Source organism: Eriocheir sinensis, chromosome 2 (assembly GCF_024679095.1).
Source record: "Eriocheir sinensis breed Jianghai 21 chromosome 2, ASM2467909v1, whole genome shotgun sequence".
NCBI lineage: Eukaryota > Metazoa > Arthropoda > Malacostraca > Decapoda > Varunidae > Eriocheir > Eriocheir sinensis.
In genome coordinates this window covers 4,036,911-4,056,703 of record NC_066510.1, presented here as the reverse complement: position 1 = coordinate 4,056,703, position 19,793 = coordinate 4,036,911, and the positions used below count along the sequence as shown (strand labels likewise).

General features: G+C 42.5%; 1 protein-coding gene across 2 annotated transcripts in view; it reads left to right on the top strand.

The window, feature by feature from the left end:
- The window catches only part of LOC126998692 (reelin-like), a 438,128-nt gene that overhangs the window by 95,412 nt on the left and 322,923 nt on the right, over positions 1 to 19,793 (top strand). For both annotated transcript variants that reach the window (XM_050860695.1, XM_050860691.1), the window contains exons 16-17: positions 11,806 to 11,991; positions 13,200 to 13,311. In XM_050860695.1, coding sequence (XP_050716652.1) covers positions 11,806 to 11,991; positions 13,200 to 13,311 — 298 coding nt within the window. The remainder of the gene's footprint in view (positions 1 to 11,805; positions 11,992 to 13,199; positions 13,312 to 19,793) is intronic.

Genomic DNA, 19,793 nt, shown 5'->3' with positions numbered 1-19,793 from the left:
CTTCTGGCATATAGCCAAAAAAAAATCCTCCAACTTCACATCTTCATCTTTCCCTCCACTCCTCAGTCCTGACGGCAACACTGCCGTCTCATCTATCTCTAAGGCTGAACTCTTCTCTCAAACTTTTTCTAAAAACTCCACTCTGGACGATTCTGGGCATATTCCCCCTACTCATCCCCCTTCTGACTCCTTTATGCCTGTTATAAAGATTCTTCAAAATGATGTTTTCTATGCCCTCTCTGGCCGCAATCCTCAGAAGGCTTATGGACCTGATGGAGTGCCTCCTATTGTCCTTAAAAACTGTGCCTCCGTGTTGTCATCCTGCCTGGTCAAACTCTTTCGCCTCTGCCTGTCAACATCTACCTTTCCTTCCTGCTGGAAGTATGCCTTTGTACAGCCTGTGCCTAAGAAGGGTGACCGTTCCAATCCCTCAAACTACCGTCCTATAGCTTTACTTTCTTGTCTATCTAAAGCTTTTGAATCAATCCTCAACCGGAAGATTCAAAAGCACCTTTCCACTTCTGACCTTCTATCTGATCGCCAGTATGGGTTCCGCAAGGGGCGTTCTACTGGTGATCTACTAGCCTTCTTAACTGACTCTTGGTCATCCTCTCTTAGCCGTTTCGGTGAAACCTTTGCTGTTGCGCTGAACATATCAAAAGCTTTTGATAGGGTCTGGCACAAATCTTTGCTTTCCAAACTACCCTCCTACGGTTTCTATCCTTCTCTCTGTACCTTTATCTCCAGTTTCCTTTCTGACCGTTCTATTTCTGCTGTGGTAGACGGTCACTGTTCTTCCCTTAAACCTATTAACAGTGGTGTCCCACAGGGTTCTGTCCTATCTCCCACTCTCTTTCTGTTGTTCATTGATGATCTTCTTTCCAAAACGAGCTGTCCTATCCATTCCTACGCCGATGATTCCACTCTGCATTACTCAACTTCTTTTAATAGAAGACCCACCCTACAGGAACTTAGAACATAAGAACATAAGAACGCAGGAGTAGAGGTCCTTTGACCCTAAGCTCCCGTGTATCTAACCCCACCTAATATCGCTGTCCATGAATTTATCTAGTCTATTTTTGAATGTGACAATTGTATTGGCACTCACCACATGACTGCTAAGCCTATTCCACTCATCCACCACCCTGTTAGTGAACCAATTTTTGCCTATGTCCCTGTTGAATCTGAATTTATCCAGTTTAAACCCATTACTTCGTGTCCTACCCGGTTCTCTTACCAACAAAACCTTATGAATGTCTCCCTTATTAAAGCCCTTCATCCATTTATAAACCTCGATCATGTCTCCACGCACCCTTCGCCTTTCTAGAGAATGCAAGTTTAACTGTTTGAGTCTTATGACTGTCATTTAAGCAATAGTTATGTGAGGGGTTGTTCCTACCTACACTCAGAATACTGCACTTCCCTACATTGAACTCCATCTGCCATTTATCCGCCCAGCCATACAATCTGTTGAGTTCACCTTGGAGAATACTAGCGTCCTGATCCGACTCAATTACTCTACCGTTCTTCGTATCATCTGCAAATTTACTAACATCACTACTAATTCCTGTATCTAAGTCATTGATATAAATAATAAACAAAAGTGAACCTAATACCGAACCTTGTGGGACTCCACTCGTAACACATCCCATAGACTTCACAATCTCTTGACGGGAAACGGGGCGCGGGGCCGATTCGCAGGGGGCCGATTTTCAAAAATTTAAAATTTAAATATTTTCAAAACCAAAGCAGCTAGCGACCTGAAACTAAAACAGGCACCTCCCTTAGGCATATATGAGTCTCCATGAGCAGCGGTATCAAAAAATTCAAAGTCGTTCCCTAATAAAATCCCGATTAATTGTTTTTTATATAAGTATAACAAAACTTAAAAAGGCTATAAAATCCTCAGATTTTACGCTAGATGCACAAACATCACCAAATGCAGAGATAATCACTTATATTTTCAGAATCAATAGCAATATTTAGCATATCTTATAAGTTTTTGCCCGAAATAGCTACTTATTTTTTTTTATTTAGTGCAATTTTTTACGTAAGTTTTTAACATCTAATAAATCACTTAATTTTCACATTAGAAACTTAATACTTGAGGAAAGCATGCAGAAACATCTTAATTTTACTCAACAAAAGCAAAATATTCAGTTTCTATATACAATCACAACTTATTTTGGTTGAATTCCGATGTCACTATTGCCGCAGCACGTCTTGCCGGCTATCTGGCCCTCGTCCCTGAACAATCACTTTAGCCTTTTGGCCTATGACTTGTTGGCCCCGGTCAGTTTCCTGGACTTGTACACGTCCCTGTTCCTCGCCGTCTCCTTCCTGCCCTCCTCGATACTGCTCCTCTTCCTGCCGGTCGGCTGCTTCAAGGCCTTGTTCTTCCTCGCTTCTGAGGTCACGTCCTTGGAGAAATTAGCACCGAAACAGTTGAAGAGGGACCTGCTGATGTGCGGCAAGATGGTGTTGGCCAGGTTATGCCCCTCCTGGCACCTGTACCCCTGCAAGGTCGGGTCTGAGGCCGCCAGGAACTCCAGGAGGTGCCTGAACCCGTCCCTGTGGCGCATGGCAAGGGAGAGGAACCTCAACCTGCGCTCCTTCTTGTCCTCCCTGCACATCAGGGAGTCCCACAGCGACATCCCGAAGGACGCCATGTGGGCCATTGGGAGAGATGGCCGCGTCAGGACCGCCCGGCCCGTCTCCAGCTCTCCCCTGTCGACCAGCTCGACCAGGGCGTCGAACATCACAGAGGGCGGGTCGCCCCTCTCGAGCTCCACGGTAATCTTCATCTCCTCCTGCTGGGCAAGCTCCTGCTTGCAGCACTCGGCCACAGAGGAGTTGTCCTGGCCAGGTAGCCGGCGTAGTTGCCGACCGCGGCGAGGAGCAACTCGTCCGTCGGCGGGTCCGGCTGGTCGTCGGCCAGCTCCCTGGCAAGCTGGGCCAAGATCACCTCGTCGTCCTCCTTCTCCTCTGCCTTGGCCCGGTCCAGGTCGGCCTGCACGTCCCCGGGGAAGAACCCGACGAGCTTCAGCAAATGCAGGCGCTGGGCCAACCTGTTGCTCACCATGAAGTTCTGCACGCTCGTCCAGTAGTTGGCGCCGCACATGGTGCGGCGCTTGCCGAAAGAGTGCTCAGTCGGGTCAGAGTTGGCCTTCCCCATGCACACATACTCGACCCCGTAGGACGTAGTGAACAGCCCCCTCACTACCACACTGCACTGAACACACCACTGCACTGCACACAACACTGAGTCACTGCACTGATGGTGTAGTACGGCTCCTCCACAGTTTACTCCACGGGGTCGCGGCGTCCTCATATCTTGTGTCTCCTCCGTCACTTCCACTCGATCCACTGCCTTCTGTGTCTTCTTGTATCGTCCTCTGGATCCTTGCAGTTGTGGGGAAGGGTACAGAGACGATGAATAACTGTAGGTCCTTTACTTGGAGAGTAAACAGAGGCAGGACAGCTGACTGCGTGCCTAAGGCGAGTTAGGCGACGCGGGAACTGAGCTGAGTTGCCATGTAGGCACTAACTAAACGTACATTTCTTGTTTCCTAATACGTAAAACTGTGGACTTCACTATCCTACAGTTATCATTCATTTTACGTAAAGATTTCAACCTAAAGTTACGCAAATTTGCCATTTTTTACACAACGTTTTCAAAGTGCACGCATGGTGCTATTTTATATAAGTTACCTTGAATCCTCGACCAAATCACTCTAGAGACACTCCTGCCTGCTTGTATGCACTAAAACTTGAAGATTTCGTCCTGTTTCCACTTAAATTCGGAGTAAGAACGCAGAGTGTGTTTGAGTTGTCGCAGTGAAAGTCGCCATAACAATCGGCCCCTTACGCGAAGCCAGCGCGCCAAGACTGAAGAGATTTCCCGTCAACTAGTTGTGAAGTCTATGCACATCCCCAGTCAGATCTTTTACCATTGATTTGCACTCTTTGCTTCCTATTGCTAAGCCACGCCTTGACCCAGTTCAAAACTTTACCCTCTACTCCGTGAGCCTGTAATTTAGGCAACAGTCGTTGGTGAGGAACTTTGTCAAACGCTTTACTAAAATCAAGATAGATTACATCATAATTTTCATCTCTGTCAACCGCCTCAAATACTTTATTGTAGAAGGACAAGAGATTGGTGAGGCATGACCTACCTTTTGTGAACCCATGCTGCGAGTCGTGAATTAAGCTATGTTTCTCTAAATGCTCCCGAATGTTCCTAGCTATTATGGACTCCAGCATCTTCCCTATAGCCGATGTTAAGCTAATTGGGCGATAGTTTGAAGCAACTGACCTGTCCCCCTTTTTAAAAATCGGCGTCACATTAGCTACTTTCCATAGGCTCGGCACATAACCGGTATTTACCGACATCTTAAAGATGTCGGTTAGTGGGTCACTGAGTATATCACCTAATTCCTTTAATACCCTCGGAAATATCCCGTCAGGACCTGGCGACTTGTTCTTCTTAAGCTTATCTATTTCATCCTGAACTACTTGCCTGGTAATGATTATATCCCTCAATTTATCGCCATCCCCGCCCTCGTACACCTGAACTCTTTCCGGTATAGTCGTTCGATCCTCCTGTGTGAATACTGAAAGGAAGTAGTCGTTCAACAATGTGCTCATATTTTCGTAATTTTCTACTAGCTCCCCTGTGTTTGTTTTCAGCGGTCCAATTTTCTCCCTTGTTTTTGTTCTATACATCTGAAAGAAGCCCTTAGGATTACTTTTCGCCTCATTTGCTACTTTGATCTCATAGTTCCTTTTTGCTATCCTGGTGTTTTTTTAACTAATCTAGATAGTTCAACGTACCGGCCCCTGAGATGTGTTTCACCATTCTTTATTTTCTGATAAATTCCCTTCTTTAACCCAATCTCGTGTTTTAGTCCACGAGTCATCCACTTAGGATCATTGTTTTCTTTTCTAAGTGTTCGCTGTGGTATATGCTGACCTTGCCCCTCTACTATTACTCTAACTAAATTATTGTAAGACATTTCTACCTGGTTCTCCTGGCTCTCCAATCCGCAGTCCTGGCCCTCATGAATCCCTAAGTTATCCCAGTTTACCCCTTCAAGATGTCTTCGAAGCCCCTCGTAATTTGCTCTTCTAAAATCTGGCACTAACACTGGGTTTGGTTCGGTTACCCAGTCTAAGCTAAAACGAACCGTTCTGTGGTCACTATTTCCTAACTCTCCGCCCACCTCCAACTCACGTAGCAAGTTCCCATTATTGGTTAGGACTAAGTCTAATATGTTATCTCCTCTGGTAGGCTCAGTAACTACCTGCTTAAGGAAATTATCTTGTATAACTTCAAGAAAGTCCTCGGCTTCCAGGTCACCCACTAGGTCTTCCCAGTCTATATTCCTATAATTAAAGTCCCCCATTACGCAGACATTTCTGCTCATACTCGCCCTGCCAATCTCCTGTAGTAATATACTCGTGTCCTGTCTGTTAAGGTTGGGTGGCCTGTATATAACTCCTAGAGTTAGTTTTTCTTTCCCTTTGTAAACGTCCACCCAAACTGATTTTGAATCCATGTTAGTTTTGACTGAATTGTTAACTAAACATTTAAGTGAGTCTTTAACATATAGCGCAACTCCACCTCCCTTTCTGCCCCTTCTGTCTTTGTGAAACATCTGATAACCCGTTATTTCAAATTCTGATCTAAAAATTCTATTAGCAGTGTCTATCCATGTCTCAGTGATCGCTATTATGTCAAAATTTTCTGAACAAGCTTCACCCCTTAGTAAGTCTATCTTGTTTCTGAGGCTCCTGCTGTTAGTATAGAAGATTCTTAGCCCGTCCTCTGTTACTCCCCTAGAATTACTTCTAAGCTGCCTGGTTATATTATGAGCTAGATGTCCCCTCCCATTACTCCTCGCATTGCTCCCATTACTCCTCCCCCCCTCGCCTATACTAAAAAATCCCTCAGGGTACCAAGTGCTCGTTCAAGGGAGTCTGAGAGAGCCTCAACACCCTTTAACGTCAAGTGTATCCCGTCACGGGCGTAGAGGGCGTCGTTGCCAAATAGAGGGCGTCGTTGCCAACTTAACGACTCAAGGCTGGAGGCCGCAGAACGCTTAGCCTCAGACCTTACTATATTTCCGATTGGGGCAAGAGGAACCTGGTGTCCTTCAACGCCTCAAAAACACAGTTTCTCCACCTATCCACTCGACACAATCTTCCAAACAACTATCCCCTATTCTTTGACAACACCCAGCTATCACCTTCCTCAACACTAAACATCCTCGGTCTATCCTTAACTCAAAATCTCAACTGGAAACTTCATATCTCATCTCTTACTAAATCAGCTTCCTCGAGGCTGGGCGTTCTGTACCGTCTCCGCCAGTTCTTCTCCCCCGCACAGTTGCTGTCCATTTACAGGGGCCTTGTCCGCCCTCGTATGGAGCATGCATCTCATGTGTAGGGGGGGGTCCACTAACACAGCTCTCCTTGACAGAGTGGAATCAAAGGCTCTTCGTCTCATCAGCTCTCCTCCTCATACTGATAATCTTCTACCTCTCAAATTCCGCCGCCATGTTGTCTCTCTTTCTATCTTCTATCGATATTTTCATGCTGACTGCTCTTCTGAACTTGCTAACTGCATGCCTCCCCCCTCCCGCGGCCCCGCTGCACAAGACTTCCTACTCATGCTCATCCCTATACTGTCCAAACCCCTTATGCAAGAGTTAACCAGCATCTTCACTCTTTCATCCCTCACGCTGGTAAACTCTGGAACAATCTTCTTTCATCTGTACTTCCTCCTGCCTATGACTTGAACTCTTTCAAGAGGAGGGTATCAGGACACCTCTTCTCCCTAAATTGACCTCTGATATCGAACACTCCTTTAACCTCTGTTCTGGAACAGTAAGTAGCGGGACTTTATTTATTTATTTTTTTTCATTACGCCCTTGCACTGTCTCGATAGCTGTAAAAAAAAAAAAAAAGTCGATTTCCCCAGTAGGTGCTGCCTTTAATATGTTTTTAAAAGTTTCATCTATGATGTATTTCACATCAAGAAACTCTTGCAAAAGCATATGGATGACCAAACGGTAATTGGCATCAGAGATAGTCAAGTGTTTGACTAATGAAAGAGCATAATTTTTTAAATACCCATACAAGTAGGATTGTTTAGCAAAGTCAGGAATGTTTATTTTCTGGAACCAGTAACATTATTAAGTTGGATTAGAAAAGTATTAAAAGCAAATTTATCCTTTTTTATTCCTTAAAAGGTTCCACACTAAAGAGGAGGAGGTTTTCCATCACTTAAATTCAATTTTGTCATTACATCCATACCAGGAATTTATCAGTTGAAGTATTACTAGCAAGGTCTCTTTGTGGATTTGAGTAATACTGATCCAAGTCCGTGCTGGTTTGTAAAGAATATTCTACTTAGGAATCTAGTTCATTATTAAAGTAATCTTCATCATGAATACTCAAATCATACTGGTCTATTAGATTATTAATTTCTTCATCATAATTCTTGACTTGGGCTATTTCGGCTTCAATTTCCTTTAATCGGTTTGTAGAGAAAGAAAGTATCAACTGAATAGTTTCATTTAATTCATTTAACTTGTTGATGTTAATTGTGAATGCGTTTGTGAACATCCCTTTTTCTGTGTAATGAACTGATCAACTTTTTGGGGTCAACCTCCGCATTCAGGTCTTCCTTACCAGATTCAATCTTGATAAATGATTTATTAAACTATGTTTACCAATACATTTTAATTTTTAAATAACCTACTAAAAATCTCTCAAGTTATTCATTGCAGGGGAGCTAAAATTATATAAAACCCAGTTATGTTCAGGAGTATATAACAGTGCACGCTCTCAGCCAGTGCAGCCCTTAGGACTCAACGCAACAACTCCGGCACATTCAGTTGAACGAGACCAAAAGCCGCCGCACCGAATCCGAATTACTTACGGTGGTTGAGAGCGTACCTTATCCCTCCCATGATTGCCACTCGGTACTTCAGCAGGCCTTCCCTCTTCAGATGTACTCTATTCTCAAAATATTTGGGGTGAGTTAAGTAGTTGGCCGCCCCCAACAATATTATCTACGAGTTTATGCTTCTTCAAGGTTTAATTTAGAAAATTGTTTAACAACTGCCTCCGCTGGGTGAACTCAACAGGCTCTGGTGTCCCGAACCTATTACCGGCGGAGCAGAACCTTGGTTGATTTTGAACTGCTAGCTTAAGGCAGTTTGAGCCAACTACTTGGTTCAACCTTGTGTAGGAGGAACTGGTTCTGCTGTTAATCTCATCGTTTGTTACCGAGTTGACAATTGAGTTACCCCACAGACTGGTAACTACCACTTCAGGATTAAAATTGCCTATTGAAACGATTTTACCCGGGTTGTCCAAGAAGTAAAGGTAATCCTTACCAGGCTAGGACCTGAACTCAAAGTTGAGCTCTACGCGTCCACCATTATATAGCGTCACTGTTCTCTCACCCAGGTAGACGCTCCAGATATTTCACATACGAGTGGCCAACTAGTACCACCCGCATATCTATGCTATGGACACGTCCCCCTGGCTAAAACCCTATTGCATTAATTTAAAAACAAGGAGGAAGTGATGGAGAGAGTCAGAGAGAGAGCTGCCTATTTGAAAAGGAGTCAGGCTGTAACACAGAGTTAAGCAGCAAACGCGGCCGTCAGCTGTTACCAGGCCGGTTATTTACCGATTGTTAAACACTTAACTGAAATAATGTTTCGAATTTATTTTTAGCAACACACTGGTAAGGTCAGAATCTTACAAACACTGATTCACCTGTGACCTGCGACCTTTCTCCCAAAAAATACCTTAAATAACCCTCCCCTTAGGCATACAGGTACAATATTTAAGGTATACTTATGTTTGGAGGGGTTTCAGTTAAGGTCGACTGAAGTGTCGGCGTTATAAGTCAGCCAGTAGTAATGTAGAGTTAATATTTTGAAGGCCACGTTGCTTGCTCCGTTCAACAGCAGACTGAGTAATAACTGAGGTGTTACCATGACCGCATCCCACAGCTGACTGAATTCGGGGGGCAAGCTTTTCGTGCCCTTGTTTCAACCGGACATTCCAGAATATTCTTTGCATGGTTCGAAGCGAATTCCAATAGCAACTGCTAATTTCATTAAGTTATTGTACTTAATGGCGTTTATTAATCTCGCTTTATTTAGCAGTCATGCCTTTAGGGTAAATTACTAAAGAGTTAATTATTAATGCAACTTCTGGGCAGTGAAGTATTCCCTATTTTGTGGAACAACTCATCTACCCAATTACTCACGGCTGATCAGCTTTGCTTTCAGATCTCAGTTCACTTCTTAGACAACCCTTAATTCCTAACATTCCCTTGTACTACGTTGTTTATAAAGTTGTAGTAGCATGATGCTTGCCAGTGGAGAGAAGGAATAGAAACAAGAGTGAACTTCAAGGAAAGAAAAGTAACAATGACTGGAAGGGACACTAACCAATGGGAAGATGGCAATATTGAAGTGAGAGAGGAGTTGGATTCACTTCATCAGATCAACTGTGGTGACACTTCAGATTTGTTTATTTATTTATTTATTTTTTATTTTTTTTACGTCGTTGCCTGTTGCGCCGGTAGGCATCTTCCTGGTGGGGCCTGATGGTCGGCCCAAGGCTTCTTCCAGGTGGGGCCTGATGGTCGGCCCAGCCCGTTCTGGCGCAGGCGAGTGTTTATAGTGGCGCCATCTTGCATTGGCTCATGCTGCCCCCCGGAACTCGTTCTTGATTCGCTTGGACGGCTTCCTCTAGAGTCCGGGTTGATGGGTGGTCTTCAGGACAGCATGTGGGTAGTTTTAAGCCACTCGGCGGTGACTGAAAAATCCGAGTGGTAGCGTGGGGATTCGAACCCGCGTCGTCCATCACGCGGTGAATGTGGGCCCAGTACGCTACCAGTTCGGCCATCGCCTACTTTGTACTGAGCGTGTATAATTAATAATGTCTAGTTTGCAGAATACGAGGAAATGACAGAAAGGAAGGAAGACATGTGTCTCATTGATTTCATATTAAATTTTGAAATCCACACAACTGTCCCTTAAAAACCCTCGATTCACTTTTATCCTTATTGCCCGGGGGGAGGGGGAGGGGGGGGGCAGCAACCCTCGCGACCCCACTAACACCTTTATTATTTTTGTTATTTTTTACAGGCTTCATTATATAGTAGACAACCATTATGGCTGATACTGAATCTGATACAGTCTAGTCAGTCAACTGATTCAAGGGAGGAAAAACGAAAAGGTGGAAGCAAAGGGAACAGGGAATTAAAATGTGGAAGTAAAACAAAGAAACCTAGACGTGAACAGAAATACAGAAAAGCATGGGAAACCGAGTTTCTGTGGATAAAACCCTAAAAAAATGGTCCTTACAAAGCAGTGTGTGGTAAATGTAATATCGAGATATTATCGAGATGTCAGCTCGGATAACAACGCTGAAATTACACTGTGAGTGTATATTTCACTATCAATATGTTTATTATACTATGATCACCATTGTGGCACCTTACCCCATTTAAAGACTGTTAGCTATTACTGTAGTCTGTCTCAATCAAATTTTGATCAGTCTATTTAACCTTGTTTCAGTGCCATTCTAAATCTGTCACAAAAAGATTATTGATTACATTATTCAGCCTTTTTATGAAAGGATGTACAATAATACAGATGCAAGTACGATAATTTTGACTGGTTTATTACGATATTTTGGGCAAATTCACCTGGCAACGTTGCCACTGACTAGGTATCAATGCATAGGTGATAGTCGTGCGCTCATTTCATATTGCCATTCATTACCTAAATATAATGGATATACATCTCAAGATCAATAATAGGATGATGGAGTATAAAAGGTATTTGCATTGGGCCATTGTTTGGATTATGAATGTACGTAGCATCACTACACATTACGACTAACATGACTAAAAAATACCAAGAAATCTTACAGTAGGTGAGTTAGAATTAATGTACTTCTTTAGTCGACTGGGTTGAGTTTTGGCTTTACATCTGGCTGGTCACCGTGACAGTTAAGCCCCTAAAAATGGAAAGTTTGTTTCCCCTTTTCCGGCCCATATACATTTTTCATGCATTCCAGTTCCCTCATTACGATATATCCAAACTTAAAAAGTGTCGACTCCTGGAGTGAGATTAATTTTACCCTCTTCTGGAATATAAACCGACTCATTCCTGGGGTCACATGACCATTGCGCCAGGAGAGGAGGATGAAACTGATTATTCAGATTCATGACGTTGCAGAGGGCTTTCTATCCTTTTACACCCTCGGAATGGGGACGACTATATGTGAAATATTTTCAAATGCTTTTCAATTATAAAAACACATGTAGCTAGCTGAAAAAATTCTATGGATGTTCTAATATAACATTCATTGCCAGATTTTTGCGTTACAAAGATAATAGAAATGGACTTCGATTTGTGTAGCATAGCCTGACTTAGCTGAGGAGCTGAGGAACGCCATGGAAATATTCAGGAAACAGTAGATAAAGCGACTCTTACATAATTTTATGGTACCCTTGCTATGTAGTTTCCATTATTTTTCAAGTTTCTTATTGTGAACTAGTCTAACTGAATTACCTTAGTGACCCATTTAGAAGCCTCGTGGAAGTACTAAGAGACGTGTGACTCCTAGCACTTGGAATTTACTAATCTCTATTTACGAAAAAGTGGTGATCCATTGTGTCGTCCTTTGAAACCTAGAACTGTGGTACGACCTATGGTTAAAGAATTCTGGTGTAGACAGTGATTAAAACAGCGCACCATCCTGCAGGTGGGGTCTGGTCACACTGCCGCTGCCATACATTTCCCTCACGGCGCGCACACGGTTCAGAATCAGGCAACTTGAAGATAACACCCTGTCTGGATCACAGTCGTGGGCGATCGACAACGTGTACATCGGAAAGTGTGTCCAGGGATGCAGTGGAAGAGGTCTGTGTCAGCTGGATGGCAACTGCAAGTAAGTTTTTATTTATTTTTCTTTTGCATAAGACGTACGAAGACAGAAAAACAAAACAACAGAAGAGCCCACTTCACGCTGCTGCTATGAAAATAATACAGAAAATGACAAAAGTAAATCAATATGGTTTGGTGTCTTATTACTCACTGCGTTGTCGCACTCACAACCATGCTCTTTGTTGGTGTTTGGGTATTGGAAACCTCTCGAATTTTGGGATTAAATATCTCAGTTAGCCCAGTGAAGAGGAACACTGACACTTTGTTGGTGTTTAGGTGAGAGAAACTCATATTTGGGGTAGTATATTGAGAGTTTTGAGATTTGAAACTTATCCTTTGTTCCGATTTTTTACAGCAAAGGAGACTGGCTAAACGCAATAATATAAAAAAAGACCAAAACAAGTCACCCCTATAAAAAGAATAGTAGATGGTGATAAACTTTTACCAATTTTGGTTAGATAATTATCATGATATAAGCCCAAATAGTTTTAGCCATGGGAAAGAATATATACATATGAAGGAATGCTGCTCCAAAGTTCATGAGTAAAAACGAGTAATGGGTGAAGATATTGGTTATTTCTTGTATTGGGGAGTTGGACAACATGAGGAAGAACTTAGGTAAAAGGTCGGCGTTGCAGGACGTTACAGCATGCAGTCGGCAAGTTCGAAAGAGTCGTTATTAAGATGACAATAAAAGACAGCGATGACTGTAACACTAACAGACTTTAGAGGGGGGAGGACAATCTTATAGAGGAGAGGAGCTGTTTAAATGAAAGTCCTTAAATATACATATACATATTTAGCTTACTTAACACACAGAAGAGGTGTAATATCATCGTTGGTGTGCAGATAACAAAAAAAGTATCATGGGCAGCATAGTTAGATGAAACCATTTGACTTTTGTGGCGAGTGGCACTGGATGGGCAGTTTACCTGTGCTCTTGCCTCTGTTATGTCACTGTCCGTAGTTAGTGGGCTTGATTTTGGTGTTTTGGTCTGCGTACTAGTGAGATGACCCTCTCCTGCACGTCATACATTTCTGCACTTGTCTGTAGTTCCATAGTGTAGAGAGGGTCGGTTTTAGGGAGACAGCTTATTTATGCACACGGCACCCAAGCTTGTTTATAAACGTAACGTCACGTTTTTTTCCTGTATGACAAATATTACAAAGGGCCTTCAAGTTATTTTGTTAAGTCAGCCCATCACTTTACAGGTGTGAGTACGGCTACGGTGGGGAGGCGTGTCAGCACTCCGACCGAGAGAATCCAATCTATGTGTCAGAGCCGTTCAGTTCGCCTTCCCTCAGCAGCGCCAACTTGCTGGAGGTGAGTGGGCTGTAGGGCGGGGCCAGCCCCTCAGGTAAGCGCAGTGGGACAAAACCTCCATCCTATTGGTATTGTTGCGACAGGTCGGGTAAGTGTTTAGTGTTCAGACTAGTGAGATTTTTTATCTTTAAACAATTTCAGTAACCGACAAAAGCAAGGATCACCCTGTGGCAGCAAATCTAATCCATTATCTCAACGTGTGACAGGATGAAATGAGCAGCTTCGCCATAATTTTATTTTTAAGAAATCATCAGTCAGCTGTAACATGTTGAAGAGAAGTTGTATTTGATTGCATTTTTTCTTATGAGTAAAAGTCTCCAGAGAACATGTTATGACCTAGCCTTAAGGTAACTGCATAGGATCAGGTCAACACATAGAAGGAATGGTTCAATATTCATGACCCTTTAATACAAAGTTGAGACTAACATGAAAAGGCTTCGGACAAAAAATCAAGCCATTCTAATATTTTTATCGATTTTTTATAAAAAAAAAGATAGTTTTAACTACTACTTTAATTTTACTTGTACTGTATATTTCAAAAGCTCATTTTAAAGAAGACTTCCATATCTATCAAACTGTCTGGGTAAAGTTTAGAAGATTGATAACTTTATAAGATATAAACAATAATATTAAAAAAAACTTATAATTTAATTTCAGGTAAACTATTTTTTTTTTAAATAAAATTAATTTGCCAGACCTAAATCTTCTGCATATCATACTCTGCAAAATAAACTTAACAGATTTAAAAGCCGAGAAGTGGCCGAGAAACGGCATCATTACACTGCATTTTGAGACTAAGAAAAGAGCATGGAACGTATATCAGAGTACTCCTCTCATAACCATAAAGCCGTTAAAAATATTTATTTATACTCAACTCCTCCAATCTTTTTGGATGGTGTTTGTGACAAAATAAAGTCTCGTGACACATGGCATCTAGCCGAGAGTCGCTTGTTGTCTACTTTAGAGAATTTGACAAGTGATTACTATATGGATAGCTAATTCAGTCTGCCATGACCTTACAGCACCACCTATGACAAATAAGCCCACCTCAAGATCAATCACCCACCACAATGACCCAGGGCATGCATGGTGGGTTGCTCTATGCCGCCACCGCCTACAATTAGCTCGAATTAGGCGTTTTGAGCCGAGCCCCATACGGGGTCCACCGTTTCAGCGGACCGACTCGCGGGAGCCCAAAAATGGGTCCGCCGACGCTGCCGGGTTAAAATGAAAAAAAAAGTTATTACTCACAGAAGCATCAAAACCAGCCAAAAAAGTAATTTCAAGAAAACGGCCCTCAAACTTTGAATAAGATTTACTCCTATAAAAATTAACTCCACAAAAAATCGTACTTAAAAAGTTTTATATCTCTTTTGATGTAGTTTCCACATAATAAACAGATTGAAAATCGGTTAATAATTAAAAAAAGATACAGCATTTTTAATTTAAGTATCCAGAACGTTGTGTGGTACCCTGTTATAATCTGTTTCATTCCGTCTGTCCACTCACGGAGCGTGAATTTTGGGTGATGTGGCACCTGCGCATTGAAGCTAATGATTGGCTGAAATTAACATGTTTTTTTTTTTTTTTTTTTTTTTTTTACAGCAAAGGAGACAGTTCAAGGGCATACAAAAAGCAAACATTAATAAAAAAAAAAAAGCCCGCTACTCACTGCTCCTAAAAAGAATCCAAAGAGGTGGCCGAAAGATAGGTCAGTTTCGGGAGGAGAGGTGTCCTGATACCCTCCTCTTGAAAGAGTTTAAGTCGTAGGCAGGAGGAAATACAGATGAAGGAAGATTGTTCCAGAGTTTACCAGCGTGAGGGATGAAAGAGTGAAGATGCTGGTTAACTCTTGCATAAGGGGTTTGGACAGTATAGGGATGAGCATGAGTAGAAAGTCGAGTGCAGCGGGGCTGCGGGAGGGGGGGAGGCATGCAGTTAGCAAGTTCAGAAGAGCAGTCAGCGTGGAAATATCGATAGAAGATAGAAAGAGAGGCAACATTGCGGCGGAATTTAAGAGGTAGAAGACTATCAGTATGAGGAGGAGAGCTGATGAGACGAAGAGCCTTAGCCTCCACTCTGTCCAGAAGAGCTGTGTGAGTGGAGCCCCCCCACACATGAGATGCATACTCCATACGAGGGCGGACAAGGCCCCTGTATATGGACAGCAACTGTGCAGGGGAGAAGAACTGGCGGAGACGGTACAAAACGCCCAGCCTCGAGGAAGCTGATTTAGTAAGAGATGAGATATGAAGTTTCCAGTTGAGATTTTGAGTTAAGGATAGACCGAGAATGTTTAGTGTTGAGGAAGGTGATAGCTGGGTGTTGTCAAAGAATAAGGGATAGTTGTTTGGAAGATTGTGTCGAGTGGATAGGTGGAGAAACTGTGTTTTTGAGGCGTTGAATGACACCAGGTTGTTCTTCTCCCAATCGGAAATAATAGTAAGGTCTGAGGCTAAGCGTTCTGCAGTCTCCAGCCTTGAGTCGTTAAGTTCCTGAAGGGTGGGTCTTCTATTAAAAGAAGTTGAATAATGCAGAGTGGAATCATCGGCGTAGGAATGGATAGGACAGTTCGTTTTGGAAAGAAGATCATCAATGAACAACAGAAAAAGAGTGGGAGATAGGACAGAAGGACACCACTGTTAATAGATTTAGAAGAACAGTGACCGTCTACCACGGCAGAAATAGAGCGGTCAGAAAGGAAACTGGAGATAAAGGTACAGAGAGAAGGATAGAAACCGTAGGAGGTAGTTTTGAAAGAAGATTTGTGCCAGACCCTATCAAAAGCTTTTGATATGTCCAGCGCAATAGCAAAAGTTTCACCGAAACGGCTAAGAGAGGATGACCAAGAGTCAGTTAAGAAGGTTAGGAGATCACCAGTAGAACGCCTTGCGGAACCCATACTGGCGATCAGATAGAAGGTCAGAAGTGGAAGGTGCTTTTGAATCTTCCGGTTAAGGATTGATTCAAAAGCTTTAGATACAAGAAAGTAAAGCAATAGGACGGTAGTTTGAGGATTGAGCGGTCACCCTTCTTAGGTACAGGCTGTATGAAGGCATACTTCCAGCAAGAAGGAAAGGTAGATGTTGACAGGCAGAGGCGAAAGAGTTTGACCAGGCAGGGTGACAGCACGGAGGCACAGTTTTTAAGGACAATAGGAGGCACTCCATCAGGTCCATAAGCCTTCTGAGGATTGAGGCCAGAGGGCATAGAAAACATCATTTTGAAGAATCTGTATAACAGGCATAAAGGAGTCAGAGGGGGATGAGTAGAGGAATATGCCCAGAATCGTCCAGAGTGGAGTTTATAAAAAGTTTGAGAGAAGAGTTCAGCCTTAGAGATAGATGAGACGGCAGTGTTGCCGTCAGGACTGAGGAGTGGAGGGAAAGATGAAGAATTGAAGTTTGAGGAGATGTTTTTGGCTAGATGCCAGAAGTCACGGGAAGAGTTAGAGAAAGCAAGGTTTTGACATTTTCTATTAATGAAAGAATTTTTGGTTAGTCGGAGAATAGATTTGGCACGATTTCGGGCAGAAATGTAAAGTTCATAATTAGCATTAGTTTGAAGGCTCTGGTACCTTTTGTGAGCTACCTCTCTATCATTGACAGCACGAGAACAAGCGTGATTAAACCAAGGCTTTTTTGCGTGAGGAGTAGAGAAAGAACGAGGAATGTACCTCCATTCCAGAGATAATCACCTCTGTGATGCGCTGAGCACACACAGAGGGGTCTCTATCCTGGAAGCAATAATCATTCCACGGGAAATCGGAAAAGTACATCCTCAGGTCGTCCCACCGAGCTGAAGCAAAATGCCAGCAGCATCGCCTCTTCGGTGGGTCCAGAGGGCGTACAGGAGCGATAGGACAGGATGCAGAAATAAGATTGTGATCGGAGGAGCCCAACGGAGAGAACAGTTTGACAGAATAAGCAGAAGGGTTTGAGGTAAGGAAGAGGTCTAGAATGTTGGGCCGATCTCCAAGACGGTCGGGAATACGTGTAGGGTGCTGGACCAACTGCTCTAGGTCGTTGAGGATAGCAAAGTTGTAGGCTTGTCCACCAGGATGGTCAGTGAAAGAGGATGAAAGCCAAAGCTGGTGGTGAACATTGAAATCTCCTAGGATGGAGATTTCAGCGAAGGGAGAGTGGGTCAAGATGCGCTCCACTTTAGAATTCAAATAGTCAAAGAATTTTACGTAGTTGGTAGAGTTAGGTGAGAGATAAACAGCACAGATGTATTTAGTAATAGAATGACAGTGAAGTCTTAACCAGATGGTGGAAAATTCAGAAGAGTCAAGGTCGTGGGCACGAGAGCAAGTGATGTCGTTGCGCACGTAGGCGCAACATCCAGCTTTGGATTGAAATTTAGGATAGAGATAGTAGGAGGGAACAGAGTAGAGATTGCTGTCAGTAGCCTCAGAAACCTGTGTTTCGGTAAGGAAGAAAAGGTGAGGTTTAGAGGAGGAGAGATGATGTTCCACAGAATGAAAATTAGAGCGAAGACCGCGAATGTTGCAGAAATTGAGAAGAAAGAGGTTCGAGGAGTTATCAAGACACCTCTCGGGTCGGCAGCCAGAAGGGGAGTCCTCCCTGGGGGAATTTGTGGTCCCCCCCCCAGTCGGGGACTCCGAGGCTTGGTGTATGTGCGCCATTTTGAAATTTTGATTTTGGGAAAAGGTGTATATGTTGTGTGAATGTAGTGTGGTGTGGATAAAGAGAGGATCTGTCTTTAGAGTTGGTTTAGGGTTGGTGTAACAAATATTCAAACTATCTCTTCAGTAATATATTTAAATGGTAATATGTACAAAGAAACTTCACTCCTTATATAGAACCCAAAAGTGCAGATTTACATCGATAATAGACCATACAAGCAGACGAAAGACAAGCTTGTATCAAACAAACAAGTCAAATCATACGCGACCGAACAATGGGCATTTAATAAACAGGTTTTATCTAATTTTAGGTACATAACAAGACATCTGGCTCTCTAAGTGTAAATTAGAGGTATTTAAATAATTTATTGGATGTAAATCACACGGATATTATAGGAAATAGAATGAAAGTGTTTACTATGAGGCTGTTTCGCGGAGTGGGGAGATAAACGGAGCAGCCACACTGCACAGTGGCGGGAACCGCTTAAACGGCAGCGGTATTGCGGTTTTCTTATAAAATTACCCTCCATCTTTCAGAAAGTTTTGTATATTTCCGTAATGTCCTTTGGCATACAAATAATTAAATCAAAGAACTCCTACACAGGTGGTGTATGTATATATATATATATATATATATATATATATATATATATATATATATATATATATATATATATATATATATATATATATATATATATATATATATATATATATATATATATATATATATATATATATAGAGAGAGAGAGAGAGAGAGAGAGAGAGAGAGAGAGAGAGAGAGAGAGAGAGAGAGAGAGAGAGAGAGAGAGAGAAGGCTACTTTCATCTCCGTCTGTTATTATTCTATACATACTTCAGAGCTTCCCATACCCCATAGAAAAGCTTCAGTCTACGGCATTTCAGGTAACCATATTTGGGGGATTCACGTCAATATAAAAGGAAAAAAAGACACTCAAAATGCAAAGAGGTTCTTCATTTAGTCGGGCGTAGGCACATGTGTATAAACATTACTACTGATTGAGAGACATTGATAAATTGATTTTGTGCATAAACATTATTTCTGATTGAGAGACATTGATACATTAAATTCGATACAGCGGAGTTTAAATGATCTATTTCTCAAAAGATTTAGGTGAATAATGCTTCAATTCTTTTCTGGCTAAGAAAAATTAAACACATCAACCAACTATCCAAGATGGTCATCTTGAAATACTATACAATGTTCTTACCAAGGAGATGAGTCTCCTTGGTTATTACACACACACACACACACACACACACACACACACACACACACACCATTCCTCTGCCTCTCCTTACCCCCTCCCCCTCGTTCAAAGTCTCTCTCTCTCTCTCTCTCCCACACACATTATATTACAGGGCCCGAATTCACAAACAGACTCAATAACTACGAACTAACATAACTACGCACTATTGATTTAGCTACCGATGTTAGCGTCAGATTCACAAAGCAAACCTTAGATTGTAGTTAGAGGCGCGCTAAGTCAGCGAGGTCGCTGATTGGTTGATGACGTCATTGGCCTTGCAGCGAATCGCAAACACGTTTACAGAACAGTCAGCCAATCCTAGGGAGCCCCCTCCAGCTGCTGGTTCAAGAAACCCATTCTCTTTTCCCATTTTTCTTCCTTTCAAGGCAAACTGTACTAAATCGTAATCTACGAATTCAATTATTTCGTTGTTTGTCGCACATTTACGTCAAGGTAACTCTGCTGTTCGATGTCTTCATACCTACGAACATGCTTAAGATGAAGAAAAAGAAGATACGGAGGAGATTGAGGCAGGAAGAAAGCAAATAGAAATATGGGACAGA